Source organism: Schistocerca nitens, chromosome 9 (assembly GCF_023898315.1).
Source record: "Schistocerca nitens isolate TAMUIC-IGC-003100 chromosome 9, iqSchNite1.1, whole genome shotgun sequence".
In the NCBI taxonomy this organism is placed as follows: Eukaryota; Metazoa; Arthropoda; class Insecta; order Orthoptera; family Acrididae; genus Schistocerca; species Schistocerca nitens.
In genome coordinates, this window is record NC_064622.1 from 289,422,350 (window position 1) to 289,439,150 (window position 16,801).

Consider the following 16,801-nt stretch of genomic DNA (forward strand, 5'->3'; position numbering starts at 1 on the left):
AAATACTGTTATATATTAAGAAAATTTAAAGAAAACTGCAATTTTGAAACAGTACTATGTGCCTACTACTCTTACATACATAGTAATCTATGATATGGTATTATATTTTTGGGGAATACACGTTTCACAAAAAGTTGTTTTAAGCTACAAAAGAGAGCTATTCTTATGTTGAAGAGTGCTGCCTACAGAGATCCATGTAGAAGACTGTTTCAGATTTTGGAAGTTTTGACTCTTCCTCATTTATTCACCTATGAATCAATATGTTTCCTGAAGTCAAATCAAGAATTCCTTTCTCTAAACAGTGAAGTACACAACTATCAAACCAGAAACAGGCATGATTTCCATAGAAACATACATTCAAAAGCCCTGTACCAAAATAGTGTGATGTATCTACCCAAAGTAATGTTCAATGCCTTACCAAATGAAATAAAAACCATACAAAACTTACATATATTTAAAAAAGAATTAAAGAGGCTACTATTAGGTCAGAGTTTCTATGATGGCGCCGATAGAAAAGTGTAGTGGCACTGTGCTCTCGTCCAAAAGGCAAAAAAATAAGCAGTTCGTCGTGTAAAGAATGTGAAAAGCGAGTTATGAAAGGTATTTGGTGTGTCAAGTGCAACTATTGGTTACACGAAAAGTGCGCGAAAATAAACTTAAAATACATCAGTGAAGATTTTCCGTGGACGTGTCACGCTTGTTTACGTAACGAAACGGCCGATCTTGCAACTATAGTGGACTCCAAAAATGAAATTATAAAATTACTTCAAAATGACATTCAGGCATTAAAAACTGAAATACTATGTTTAAAGGAAGAAAATTCTAGATTAATACTTGAAAAACAGTCCGATGTGGGTGAAATACATAAATCAAAACAGCAACAAGAATTGAAAACCACGTGTGAAAGTGCAACTGCAAATGCAAGTAGTGTCACCAAAACTACAAAAAGTGGTCCTAAGGTTAAACAAGCTCAATTTCAGTGTAAAAAGAATGTTAAAATTTACGGAGATAGTCATGCACGCAATATTTCAGATTGTATGTCTAACTCGACCACAGAAAACGTGCGCATTTCATCCGTTATTAAACCTGGGGCGAAGTTTGTTGATGTAACAAGCTCTGTAAACAACGACTGCACCGATTTTACAGAAAGTGATGTAGTTGTTATTATAGCAGGTTCAAACGACGTTTATTGCAACGAGGCCAGTTCATTTATTAAAAAGTTGATTGTTATGTTAATGATGTTGTCCCATACAAATGTGATCTTGTCAAATATTCCGGCGAGATTTGATCTGCCCGACTGGTTGTGTGTGAACCGAGAAATCCGATCTACAAATAAAAAATTAAAACATTTCTGCTCCAAGTTAAAAAAAATGTGAGACTGCTGGACCTTAACAGTTATCAAAGAAGCAGCTTCACTGTACATGGACTACATCTTAATCGTCTGGGCAAGAATACTCTAGCAACTGACATCAACAGAGCTATTGTGGAAACAAAATGCGATAATTCAAATGTGATACCTTGTACCTCAGATGTCATACACACGAAAGACGGAAGTGATAATTATATATGCCTGCAGAGCAAGCAAACCGAAATAATTCCTCACTGCAGTGTCAAGACTGTTGATTTTTTAGGATAAAAAAGTCCCTCAGTGTTCCCAATTTAGAAACTATCAATTTGTGTGATAGTGTTAACCTTGAGAAGGATATATCCTCTCATGATTGTACTAATGTATCATTTTTACATTATAATGTTGAGGGCTTGGGTAACAAAATCGATGTATTTGAGGCCTTAGTTACAGATCTAGCTCCACATGTAATCGTGGTTACAGAGCATCAAAAAGCTAACCATAATATTCAGTATTATAAGTTACAGGAGTATAATCTTACATCGTTTTTTTGTAGAACAGAACATAAAGGAGGGGGTGTTGCTACTTACGTAAGGAAATGTAACCTAATAAGTTCTGTAGAAAAAGTATCATGGGTTAAGGATTATTGTATCGAGAAAGACTTTGAAGCAGTGATAATTAAGTTAATGATTGTATTCGTCCCACTTATTGTGCTAGGTATATATCGAGCCCCTTCTGGTAACCTCGAGGTTTTCCTGGAAGCACTGGATAGTGTATTGGGGAAGCTAAGCAAGGGTGGCAATACAGTAAATATTGTAATGTTAGGAGACTTTAATATAAACACACTAAGCAACAGCCAGGAATGCAAAGGTTTACAAGACTGCATAAGATCCTATGATATTAAAGATCTACTTGGTCATGTGCCCACTAGAATAACTGAGTCAAGCAGCAGTTCCATAGATCATGTGATGACCAATTATGAAAATGTTGTTTCGGCACAGACTGTAAACGGGCACATATCTGATCATCTAGGACAATTATTAGTGATTGGTTGTCTTAATAAACTTAAACAAAACAAAAAAATTGAGAATCGAAGATTATTTTCTGAATACAACATCACCTTGCTAAAGAATACTTTGGGTCAAGAATCTTGGGAATCAGTTTATAGAGAAAGGGGAGTTGACAGCAAATGGGAAGTATTCGTAAAAATTTTAACTAGACATATTGATATTACTATCCCGGCAAAGAAGATGAATGTAAATAAAAATAAACCTCCAGTAGTCAAACGTGTAAAACTTGATGAAAAAACGAAAAGACTCAAAGAAGGAATGGAGTATATGTATAAGCTACACAGAGAAACCAGTCTTGATTCATATAAAGAGGATTATAAAAAATATAAATATGAGTATCGCAAGGAAGTAAGGAGAAGGAAAGTAGAACATATTAGTAAACAGATCCGAAATTCTGACTGTGTCTCAAAGTCGTGCTGGGCATTAGTTAATGATATGAGGAACACTAATTCAAAAACTAAAATTAATAATATAGAGTTAAGTATACATAATGATAATTTTTCTGATCCTTATATAGTTAGCAATATATTTAATGATTACTTTATAGATGCTATTGAAAATGATACTTGCATGAAACAGGAGAGGCCGTTTAAATATGATAAGGAAAAGGAAAGGGACTCTTGTATGCTACCTACAGTAACCATCAAGGACGTAACAGAGCTAATTGACAACCTAAAAAATAAAAGATCAGCTGGATGGGATGAATTCTCTCCTTTTCTACTGAAAAAATGCAAGGGTGAGTTAGCCAGACCGTTAGTCCATCTAATAAATTGTGTACTTGAAGAAGGTGTGTTTCCGAAGAAACTGAAACTTGCTTTAGTTAAACCTTTATATAAAAAAGGGGAAAGAAAACAACCACAGAACTACAGACCAGTTGCCTTACCGTCAGTGTTTGGTAAATTAATTGAAAAAATAATGCTAGAAATCCTAATTGAGCACTATAATATGAATAACTTAATAGGAGATTTCCAACACGGCTTTAGAAGTGGTCGGAGCACCATATCTGCAGCAGTACAGTTTGTACACTGTCTGATGGAGAAAATAAATGAGGGTTACGAAACGGCAGGAGTGTTTTTAGATCTTTCCAAAGCGTTTGACAGAGTCCATCATGGCGCTCTTTTAAGTAAACTTGCTTATAATGGTGTCAGTGGGAAACTGTTGCTTTTAATAGAATCTTACCTTAAAGATAGACAACAATGCACAGAAGTTGTGTATGATAATGGAGAGGTAATTGCAAAAAGAAGATCAAAGATAAGGAACATAAATTTTGGTGTGCCACAAGGCTCTATCTTGGGCCCCTTCTTGTTTATTTGCTACGTGAATGATTTCCCAAAAGTATTAGACACCAGTCATCATATTACTATGTATGCTGATGACACCTCTGGGGTTTGCTGGGCACGTAGTAATGATGACCTAAATTCAGTGGTACAGAATTTTGTTGAAAAAGCCCAAACACATTTTGAAAAAGAAAACCTGAGGGTCAATATTAACAAAACTAATTTAATTTATTTTAAGACAAGTAGTTCAAATAAAAATACTGTTCTAAATGAGGACATTCAGGAAAATACCTGTTCAGAATGTAAATTTCTGGGGATATATATAGATGACAGACTTTCGTGGAATCAGCAAATAGATCATGTCTGTGGTAAAATAACATCTAGTCTGTATTTACTAAGGAGATTAGTTCAATATTTAGATATCGAAGCAATAAAAATAGCGTATTTTGGGTTGGTGTATCCCCATCTATCTTATGGAATTGTATTGTGGGGTGGGTGTAGCCAATACAATATAAAAAGGGTATTTGTATTGCAGAAAAGAGTAATAAGAACTATGGCAAAAGTAAGACCCAGAACTTCATGTAAAAACCTGTTTATTAAGTTTAATATTATGACTATCTATGCAGTATATATGTTCCAATCAATATTATTAGTGAAAAAAGACAAAAAAGTGACAAACAGGAATATGGAAATCCATGATTACAATACAAGACAAAAATCAGACTTTCATATGGTGAGCAGACGATTGAATCTAACAACAAATACCCCATTCATTAAGGGAGCAATATTTTATAATTCTCTGCCAAACAACCTGAAACAGCTTTCTGGTAGAATTTTTAAAAACGAGTTAAAAAAATGGCTTGTATTGAAGTGCCCATACAGTATGGTGCTGACATGATTTGACCCCAGGAATGCTATATTAAATATACTTCAATGATATTTTACTTAGTAGCATGTAATCTATTTATATTGTGTATCAATAATCTGAATGTAATTATTATAACATTGCCCATGCATGTTAAATACATGTTTCGAGCTGTAAGATAAATAAAAAAAAAAAAAAAAAAAAAAAAAATAAATGATGTTGATGAATTTCTTTGCTATCTGAACACATAGTACTCATCTTTTCATTTTTCTGTATTAACCTTCTTTTTTTTCAACTTGCATGTAAAAAGAAGACAAAATATGTAAAGTGTGATTATGGAAATGTTAAAGCATAATTAAGAAAATGTTATTTCTCTTAATGGATTTTTTTTTTGTATAAACCTTGTAAATTTTTTTCATCTTGCATGTAAAAAGAAGACAAAATATGTAAAGTGTAATTAAGAAAATGTTGAAGTGTAACTAAGAAAATGTTATTTCCCTTAATTGTTAAAAATATAAATCATGCTCTCTCTCTCTTTCTTTCTCTTTCTGTATGACAATTCCTGCATCATGTATATGATAAAATAGATGATAATAAATTGAATTGAATTGACCTTCATGAATAAACAAATACAACAACCTAGATTCAAGCAACCCAACACAAAAAGCATATAAGTTGCAACACATATGACAATAATACACAGTTAAAGTAACAGATTTTTTAAATGTATATCTTTTCACTTCAAAGAAAGTTTATGATCATGGACAAAAAGTAATATGTATGATATAGACATGAACTCATATCGGAATGAAAAATTAATTTTATTATCACCTAATGTTGGCTGCCTTGCCCCTTGATTTAAAAGCACACACTGGTCCATATTCATAGCCTTTTTATTTTTATTTATTTTTTAACCTCACATGTATAGGTTTGTTGAACTGAAAATTATGTACGTATATACTTAAGTGTAATTCAAATTTTGCAGCTTTCCTACCTAAGAAGGACTATTTTATTTGCTGGTGCAACAATTTGCCATGTACAGTTCAGCATTACATAACCATCTGGTTGTATCGCTGATTTGGGAGACTTGATCAGTCCAGGAGCAGACATGACACCTCCACATGCTGGAATACAAACAGGAAATCAAAGCTGATAATTTTGTAACTTGAAAAAATGAGCATTTGTATAGGACAATATTTAAAAATAAATACTGAGATGTAACCATTACCTAATACAATTAACAATGACAACAACAACAAAAATGGAATCAACTTTAAATAAGTACAGAAATGTTTTTCAGGCATATTTCCAATCACTCATGAAAAGGAATTTTATTTTTTCACAGAAATCCAGTTTGTGTCTTGTGACATTTATTTCTATGTTTCATTAACTACAAAATACTAGCTACTGAGATGTCTTGGAGAACTAAATAGTAGATAGCTTTAAACTTCTACAAATACAACACTGAAATAGTAAAAATCAGATATGGAGATAAACTAGTAAAAGAATCAATGAAACGAATTTTTCAAGGCATATTTTATCTTTTTAAATAGGAAAAACTTAGAATATTACCATTATGAAAAAAGAAAATACATTCATCAACCAACTTCTGCTTCATTGTACTGTTTCATATTTACAAATGAGATATGCAAATGTTAACACTAGTGACCTTCTCCCTCTCAACACATCTACCATCCTCAATATTATAACCAACAAACTGGCCACCTAGCCAACAAGCCTAGCCTGCCTTGTTTACTTAATGTCCCAGTACTCAATACAGGCACATCCCCCCCTCTCACCCCTCCCTCCCAGTCAAGAGCTCAAACGTAATCCTAATCAGGCTCCAACACCAGAATGACTATGGCCACTATTTACTGCTTAACCTATCATCCAGGTCCCTCTTTGATCCTGATATTGTATATCCATTAATTCTGAAGGTCTGATCTTCTGTCCCACACCCACATTCAATCAAACAGCCCTTGTCAAAGATTTACTTTTCTTCAACTGTAATTTCAACTGGAAACACCAATTCATCCCCCAATACAGAAACAAAACCAACAGAATGAGCAATGAATCCTACCTAGAACAGTTCCAAACAAAAACTCTTGGGAAAGATCCCCACCCCTCTCCTCTCCTCTCCTCTCCTTTGGCAAAACCTTCCTCTCTAGGCACCACATGAATTCCTCACTTCCAGCACTACCAGCACTACTTCAAAATCCATCCTGAAAAATATCACTGATACTCCAAATGTTACAAAAGCTGAGTCCCAATTTATCTGTTGACTCAAAGGCAGATCATTTTATCAGCATCCTCCCTGGGGACAAATGTTCCACTATTGTGATTTTGACCATGAGCAGTATGCAGAAGAGGGGAACTGTCATATCTTTGATAATTCAACACACTAAACTATTTTTAATGACCCTATTCTTACCATTGAGACTCAGCTGCAGAAGATTCTTATCACACTAGGCTCCTCACAAGGACCCTCAACTTCAGCAAGAGAACTCCTTTCCTCTCCTGATTTTATCTACCTGAATCTCACAAAAACAACCATCCAAACAAAATCATAGTAGTGGACTTAAAAAGCTCCCTGGCTGACCAGCATCTACAACCCACACAGTCTTCCATCGTATAAAAGATGCTAACCACTTCCTGAAATATCTCCAGTTCATTACAAGCCTTCTACCACTTGGCACTCTCTTTGTCACTATCAATGCAACCCTGCTTTACACTAGTTTCTTCCATATAAACACCCTCTCACTCCTAGAACACTACCTCTTCCAAAGGGCACCTGTAAATCTTCCTTAACCCTCATTTATTGTCATCATACTCAACTTCATCCATACCTATAATTACTTCACCTTTGAGACCTACAAACAATTCACAGAGGCTGATATGGGAACCAGGATGACACCATTGTGTGCCACTGCGTCCTTGGGCTGTATGAAAGAGGCATTCCATAGGTCCCAGGTGCTGGGCACTCAGACTCAAAACAGATTTATCGTGACATCTTTATGAACTGGGTTCTTGGCAAAGAGGAACTACTCCACCTCCTGTAACAAATTAGCTATTTTTCCCAACTCAAAGCCACCTCATCTTTTTCCAGATCTAAAGCTATCTTTACGTATGCTGAAATCCATATCACTGAAACACATATCCAGAACTCAGTACATATGAAACCAATCAACAAGCAACAATATGTGTACTTTGACAGAAGCCACCCTTCCACACCAAACTCTCTCTTCCCTACAATCTAGGCACCTTTAGTAAACACAGCTGCTCCATCACCAAATTCCCAAACACCTATACCAACAATCTCTCCCATACTTTCCTCTTCTGCGACTATCCAGCAGAACTTCTTCACAAACAAATCTTCCATGCAGTTTGCTCCTCTCACCTTCTAACTAATGCAACTCAAGCTTCCAAAAATCTTGAAAGGTCCCTCCTTGTCACCTAGGCCTTGAAAACTTCAACACACTACTCCCCAAGCCAATGCCTTTCTCAAAAGGAACACTGAAATAAGATCACCTCTCCCTGATATTCTCTCCACTCCACACAGTGTTGCCTTCTGTCATTTTCCTAACCACCTAACATCCTTGTCAAACATTATACTCCCAGACTATGTTCCTATCCCTGCAATTAATACCACCACTGATAAATTCTACAATATCAAATGAGGAGAAATTTGGAAAACAATGCATGTTGTTTATAAACTAACTTGAGTTCAATGTACAGCATTTTATATTGTAATGACCACCATTAAAATGAGAGGGCACATGAAATGGTCTAAAAGAACTGTCTACCTTGGGGACATGCAGCACCCAGTCACTGAGTATGTGCTACAGCATAACTCAAGCAATCTGAGCGCTTGTTCTTCCAAGTGGGCTATTTGGATCATCCCAATAGATTGACATTAATTTTTCTAAACTCCAGAGATGGGAGCTTTCCCTTGACCACATCCCTACATCTTGACATCCTCCTGGACTTAACCTCTGTTAACACATAACGCCCCCCTCCGCCCCCCCCCCCCCCCCCCCCCCCCCTGTACATGCCACTTTTTTCATCATCATCATCTTCTCATTATGTTTTCATTTATTTTGCCTTACTAGTTCAGTTATTATCTTTTTGATTCTACTTTTTTGTCTTCATCCCCTCACTCACCTTTTCTCTAGTTATTAACTACACTATTCATTTTTCTTCCTCTTAACAAATGTTTTACTATTAATATTCCCTAGATGTATGCTGGCACAAAATTGGTAGTACTGATATTTTGCCTCATGAAACTAAGAATTAGCTAGCACTTCTGTTTCATATCTTTTCAGTTAAGTTGATAACTGGTCAATAAGAAAATTCAGTTTGTGTTTCTCGTTTGGAAATATGAAACTGTATTACCTAGCTGGCTTAATAGTAGAGACATGAACAAAATATTTCTAAGTTATAACATAAATTAACTTATGTATTTTGATGTAAAACAGTGCTAAAATCATATCCATATAAATTTATCATCTACAAGAATAGTGCGACTTGCTGACTTGGATTGACCATGTGGTTACAAATTTAAATTGGGAAGAATTATTGAGGAGATCTGTTGAAAACTACCTCTTGTATCATAATGCGCTATGCATAGAGATAAAGACAGATAACAAAATAGTAACCAAACAAACACTGTTCTTAGCCTTGTTTCACAATTTATTATTAATGTTATTGCATGACCTATGTTTTGGGTAATAAGCCCATTTTCAAGTACATTACAAATGGGCTTATAACCCGAAGCCTAGGTCATGCAATAACACTGTTAATAAATTGTGAAACAAAGCTAAAAACAGTTGTTTGGTTTATTTTACAATGTTTCACCAAGAATCCACAGTTGATTCCATTAAAACAACAAAATAGTGTCACAAGTGACTTGTGTTGTTGTTGTGGTCTTCAGTCCTGAGACTGGTTTGATGCAGTTCTCCATGCTACTCAATCCTGTGCAAGCTTCTTCATCTCCCAGTACCTACTGCAGCCTACATCCTTCTGAATCTGCTTAGTGTATTCATCTCTTGGTCTCCCTCTGCGATTTTTACCCTCCACGCTGCCCTCCAATACTAAATTGGTGGTCCCTCAATGTCTCAGATCATGTCCTACCAACCGATCTCTTCTTCTAGTCAAGTTGTGCCACAAGCTCCTCTTCTCCCCAATTCTGTTCAATACCCCCTCATTAGTTACGTGATCTACCTATCTAATCTTCAGCATTCTTCTGTAGCACCACATTTCGAAAGCTTCTATTCTCTTCTTGTCTAGACTATTTATCATCCACGTTTCACTACCATACATGGCTACACTCCATACAAATGCTTTCAGAAACGACTTCCTGACATTTAAATCTATGCTTGATTGTAACAATTTTTTCTACTTTAGAAATGCTTTCCTTGTCATTGCCAGTCTACATTTTATATCCTCTCTACTTCGACCATCATCAGTTATTTTGCTCCCCAAATAGCAAAACTCCTTTACTACATTAAGCGTCTCATTTCCTAATCTAATTCCCTCAGCATCACCCGACTTAATTCGACTACATTCCATTATCCTCATTTTGCTTTTGTTGATGTTCATCTTATACCTTCCTTTCAAGACACTGTCCATTCCATTCAACTGCTCTTCCAAGTCCTTTGCTGTCTCTACAGAATTACAATGTCATCAGCAAACCTCGAAGTTTTTATTTCTTCTCCATGGATTTTAATACCTACTCGAAATTTTTCTTTTGTTTCCTTTATTGCTTGCTCAATATACAGATTGAATAACATCGGGGATAGGATACAACCCTGTCTCACTCCCTTCCCAACCACTGCTTCCCTTTCATGCCCCTCGACTCTTATAACTGCCATCTGGTTTCTGTACAAATTGTAAATAGCCTTTTGCTCCCTGTATTTTACCCCTGCGACCTTCAGAATTTGGAAGAGAGTATTCCAGTCAACATTGTCAAAAGCATTCTCTAAGTCTACAAATGCTAGAACCATAGGTTTGCCTTTCCTTAATCTTAATAAGATAAGTCGTAGGGTCAGTATTGCCTCACATGTTCCAATATTTTTACGGAATCCAAACTGATCTACCCCAAGGTCAGCTTCTACCAGTTTTTCCATTTGTCTGTAAAGAATTCACGTTAGTATTTTGCAGCTGTGACTTGTCAAACTGATAGTTCGGTAATTTTCACATCAGTCAACACCTGCTTTTTTTGGGATTGGAATTATTATATTCTTCTTGAAGTCTGAGGGTATTTCCCCTGTCTGATACATCTTGCTCACCAGATGGTAGAGTTTTGTCAGGACTGGCTCTCCCAAGGCTGTCAGTAGTTCTAATGGAATGTTGTCTACTTCAGGGGCATTTTTTCGATTAAGGTCTTTCAGTGCTCTGTCAAACTCTTCACGCAGTATCATATCTCCCATTTCATCTTCATCTACATCCTCTTCCATTTCCATAATATTGTCCTCAAGTACATCGCCCTTGTATAGACCCTCTATACACTACTTCCACCTTTCTGCTTTCCCTTCTTTGCTTAGAACTGGGTTTCCATCTGTGCTCTTGATATTCATGCAAGTGGTTCTCCTTTCTCCAAAGGTCTTTTTAATTTTCGTGTAGGCAGTATCTATCTTACCCCTACTGAGATAAGCCTCTACATCCTTACGTTTGTCCTCTAGCCATCCCTGCTTAGCCATTTTGGACTGCCTGTCGGTATCATTTTTGTGATGTTTGTATTCCTTTTTGCCTGCTTCATTTACTGCATTTTTATATTTTCTCCTTTCCTCAATTAAATTCAATATTTCTTCTGTTACCCAAGGGTTTCTACTAGCCCTTGTCTTTTTACCTATTTGTTCCTCTGCTGCCTTCACTATTTCATCCCTCAAAGCTACCCATTCCTCTTCTGCTGTATTTCTTTCCCCCATTCCTGTCAATTGTTCCCTTATGCTCTCACTGAAACACTGTACAACCTCTGGTTTAGTCAGTTTATCCGGGTCCCATCTCCTTAAATTCCCACCTTTTTGCATTTTCTTCAGTTTTAATCTACAGTTCATAACCAATAGATTGTGGTCAGAGTCTACATCTTCCCCTGGAAATGTCTTACAATTTAAAACCTGGTTCCTAAATCTCTGTCTTACCATTATACAGGGTGAGTCACCTAACATTACCGCTGGATATATTTCGTAAACCACATCAAATACTGACGAACCGATTCCACAGACCGAACGTGAGGAGAGGGGTTAGTGTAATTGTTTAATACAAACCATATAAAAATGTACGGAAGTATGTTTTTTAACACAAACCTACGTTTTTTTAAATGAACCATGTTAGTTTTGTTAGCACATCTGAACATATAAACAAATACGTAATCAGTGCCGTTTGTTGCATTGTAAAATGTTAATTACATCCGGAGATATTGTAACCTAAAGTTGACGCTTGAAACCTCTGACATTCAGTTGCATGTTGTAACAAACACAGGCCACGGTCGGCGAGCAGCATCTGCAGGGACATGTTTACGATGACGACCGTGTTTATGAGTGTGGCTGTAGTGCACTGTTGTGGTTTGGTCTAGCTGTCGCAGTGTCCGCATGTAGCGCTTGCTGCTATTGTTATTCTGCATTTTTCTCCGCACGCAGACCAACTGTAGTACACCGTGTTACCAGACGTATGTGATAGTGTAGTGTTGTAGGAACTGTGACCATGGTGTATTTGAACTCTGAAAAGGCGGAGACGATACTCATCTATGGCGAGTGTCGACGAAATGCAGCTGAAGCCTGCAGGGTGTATGCAGAACGGTACCCGGACAGAGAGCATCCAACGTGCCGCACATTACAAAACATCTACCGCCAACTGTATGCAACAGGTATGGTCATAGCACGCAAACGGGGCCGTAACAGGCCTGTCACAGGAGAAGCGGGTGCAGTTGGTGTGTTAGCTGCTGTTGCCATGAACCCACACATGAGTACACGGGACATTAATGAAGCGGGTTTCACAAACCATGGGGCAGTGAATCTACGGAACATGCATTACTGGTTCGTGGACAATCCTCGCTGGCTCAGACAGGTAGAGCGACAGCGACCGTGGACTGTAAATGTATGGTGCGGAATCATTGGCGACCATCTCATTGGTCCTCACTTCATTGCAGGGGCCCAAAAAGCTGCAACATACATCGCGTTTCTACAGAATGATCTGCCAACGTTGCTCGAAAATGTCCCACTGGAAACGCGTCGACGTATGTGGTATCAGCATGATGGTGCACCTCCACATTCCGCAATTAACACTAGGCTGACCCTTGACAGGATGTTCGACGGGCGTTTCATAGGACGTGGAGGACGCATAAATTGGCCAGCCCATTCTCCTGATCTTACACCTCTGGACTTCTTTCTGTGGGGTACGTTAAAGAAGAATGTGTACCGTGATGTGCCTACAACCCCAGAGGATATGAAACAACGTATTGTGGCACCCTGCGGCGACATTACACCAGATGTACTGCGGCGTGTACAACATTCATTACGCCAGAGATTGCAATTGTGTGCAGCAAATGATGGCCACCACATTGAACATCTATTGGCCTGACATGTCGGGACACACTCTATTCCACTCCGTAATTGAAAACGGAAACCACGTGTGTACGTGTACCTCTCCCCTCATGGTAATGTACATGTGCGTCAGTGAAAAAGACCAGTAAAAAGGTGTTAGCATGTGGACGTAATGTGCTGTTCCAGTATCTTCTATACCTAAGGTCCATCGCCCTTCCCTTTGGATCCCTACGTAATTCGGTGCTCTCCGATACACACGATCGAACAGCGGAGGATGGTACCCAAGCGTCAACTTTAGGTTACAATATCTCCAGATCTAATTAACATTTTACAATGCAACAAACGGCACTAATTACATATTTGTTTATATTTTCAGATGTGCTAACACAACTAATGGGGTTCCATTTAAAAAAACGTAGGTTTGTGTTAAAGAACATACTTCCGTGCATTTTTTTATGGTTTGGTTTCTGTAGCCCCTCTCCTCACGTTCGGTCTGTGGAATCGATTCGTCAGTATTTGATGTGGTTTACGAAATATATCCAGCAGTAATGTTAGGTGACTCACCCTGTATAATCTATCTGATACCTTTTAGTATCTCCAGGGTTCTTCCCTGTATACAACCTTCTTTCATGATTCTTAAACCAAGTATTAGCTATGATTAAGTTATGCTCTGCACAAAATTCTACCAGGTGGCTTCCTCTTTCATTTCTTAGCCCCAATTCATATTCACCTACTATGTTTCATTCTCTCCCTTTTCCTACTCTTGAATTCCAGTCACCCATGACTATTAAATTTTCATCTCACTTCACTACCTGAATAATTTCTTTTATCTCATCATACATTTAATCAATTTCTTCGTCATCTGCAGAGCTAGTTGGCATATAAACTTGTACTACTGTAGTAGGTGTGGGCTTCGTGTCTACCTTGGCCACAATAATGCGTTCACTATGCTGTTTGTAGTAGCTTACCCACACTCCTATTTTTTTATTCATTATTAAACCTACTCCTGCATTACCCCTATTTGACTTTGTATTTATAACCCTGTATTCACCTGACCAAAAGTCTTGTTCCTCCTGCCACCGAACTTCACTAATTCCCACTATATCTAACTTTAACCTATCCATTTCCCTTTTTAAAATTTCTAACCTATCTGCCCAATTAAGGGATCTGACATTCCACGCTCCGATCCATAGAACGCCAATTTTCTTTCCCCTGATAACAACGTCCTCTTGAGTAGTCCCTGCCCGGAGATCAGAATGGGGGACTATTTTACCTACAGAATATTTTACCCAAGAGGACGCCATCATCATTTAATCATAGAGTAAAGCTGCATGCCCTCACGAAAAATTACGGCTGTAGTTTCCCTTTGCTTTCAGCTGTTCGCAGTATCAGAACAGCAAACCCATTTTGGTTAGTGTTACAATGCCAGATCAGTCAATCATCCAGACTATTGCCCCTGCAACTACTGAAAAGGCTGCTGCCCCTCTTCAGGAACCACATGTTTGTCTGGCCTCTCAACAGATACCCCTCCATTGTGGTTGCACCTAAGGTACGGCTATCTGTATTGCTAAGGCACGCAAGCCTCCCCACCAACGGCAAGGTCCATGGTTCCTGGGATGGTGATGGGGGTGGGGAGAGGGGGGGGGCGGTGAGGACTTAGTCACTTACAAAAGAAAAACTGACCATACTAATTATATGGAGATGTTTGTGTACATAGACTGGCAGAAAACACAAGACAGATCATATTAATAAAAAGTGGAAACATGAAATATTTAACCATGATTTTAATCAGGCATGTCAAATGGCAAAGGTACTAAAGATACTGAAGACTCTGAAAACCTTAAATTCCTCCAAATCTGTAAGATTAAAGGAAGATATAAAGAACTTATATGTGCTGTTCAGGGACACAAAAATGAACTCTTCCTAATTAAATAGAAAACCTCCAGAAAAACAAAGAAATATCTGAAGAATGTAAAAGCACAGTATTATGCTCATCAGACTGCTGAATCTAGTAACAATGCTACAACAGCCTGGAATAAAGTAAATAACAAACCTGAGAAGAGAGAGTGTCCAGAATTGTAATGGTAAGAGATAATGGAATGTTGAACAGTGAGCTAAATGCAGTATGTGAGGTTTTTATACAACTTAGTAAGGTTTTTAGGGAAGAAATGAACAGTTCAGCACCAACAATGAACTCACATAAAACTGGTAATTCATTTTCCCTCAGGAGTGTAACAGAAAGTGAGAGTCTCAAAGATATCTCAATGCCCAAAATAAAACGTCTGGTTGCTGATTTCACATATTGCCTAGATTACTTCAGAAAAGGAGAAATAAATTTATAAAACCACTGACTCATGTGATGATCAGTTCAACTACTGAGAGGACTTTTCCTGATCTTTTAAAAATCACTGAAATATGTGTGTGGCTTAGATGTGCCAAAATGTGAGGTTATAACAGACTGAGATACGATCAGTGTATAAAAAGGGACTACCAGTACCAGGTGATATAATGAATTACACACCAATTTTATTGACATCAATGCTTGGCAAGTTATTTAAAAGAGTAACTATTGAGCAAACAGAAATTTTTTCCATACATATAACCTACTAAAAAACTCACAGCACAGATACTGAAAAAAAGAAATCCACAATCAAGCAGCAGCAATTTTTATTAGAAACTTACAGTAGGATAGTGGTAGCAGTAGATTTCTTAAATTCTTACCTCTGTGATAGAAGATAATGTGCTACACTATATTACAAAAATTCAGGAAAGATCCAAATAGTGAAATCAACATACATGAACATACATGATCCTCAGGGAAATGTTTTTGGGCCATTGCCATTTTCCATACATATTATTGACACTAGTGAACTGCCCCAACTTCACATGGGTAACACTTAAGTATCTATGGCCTGATGACTTGTTTAGCATAGCAGTAATAAATTATGTACATAAACTTTTCTCGTGCAAGAGTCTATCTAGTGGTGAAAACCATTTCAAAATCACTACAGTAGTTCCTGAGATTAACCTTCACATACAGACTGAAAAATGCAGCAAAACACATAATTTATAATATGTATAGGCAATGCTACCACAAAACTTGAAGTTTGCTCAGTGTAAGCTGATTACATATATTTTACTGTCTAGGGCTGTATGAAAACTTTAGCAGCATAAAACAATAAAAATAACTTTGATCTTATTGTATAATATCTCATGATGAATAAACTTGTATTGATTAAGTGTAAGGAAGTTTTCATCAGGTTTTTGTTACATTGTGATCAACTTCAAACAGCGATCAATGCTGAATCAGAGTCTTTACCAGGTGTTTACTTATTAAAATGTTTCATAATTATAACAACTCCTCTTACATTAAAGCAAATATGTAACAAATTAGTCTACTCATATTTGCAATATGGGATTGAAATCAGCAGTAGGATACCTGCAGCCAACATAGATAGGGGCATAGATGGGAGCTGTTAGAACAACTGCTAATACATTGCAATACACAAACCAGAGTCTTTACTTCACATCCTGCCGGTAAGATTCACTGACCTGTGGTTCAGGATGACTTTTCTGAAATCTACCCCTTTTCCTAAATCTTTCCAGTCCTTTACCATAACCCCTCTTCCTTCTCCTTCAAACCTTCTGCCAGGAGAAGAAGCCATTGGCCCCAAAAGCTTGCATAATTATAACCTTACTTTAAA

The 16,801-nt window shown here is 37.3% G+C and overlaps 1 protein-coding gene across 1 annotated transcript in view; it reads right to left on the reverse strand.

The window, feature by feature from the left end:
* Positions 1-16,801, reverse strand: part of LOC126204186 (cubilin-like) — a 1,516,445-nt gene that overhangs the window by 140,778 nt on the left and 1,358,866 nt on the right. The window contains exon 57 of the mRNA XM_049938590.1: positions 5,552-5,681. Coding sequence (XP_049794547.1) covers positions 5,552-5,681 — 130 coding nt within the window. The remainder of the gene's footprint in view (positions 1-5,551; positions 5,682-16,801) is intronic.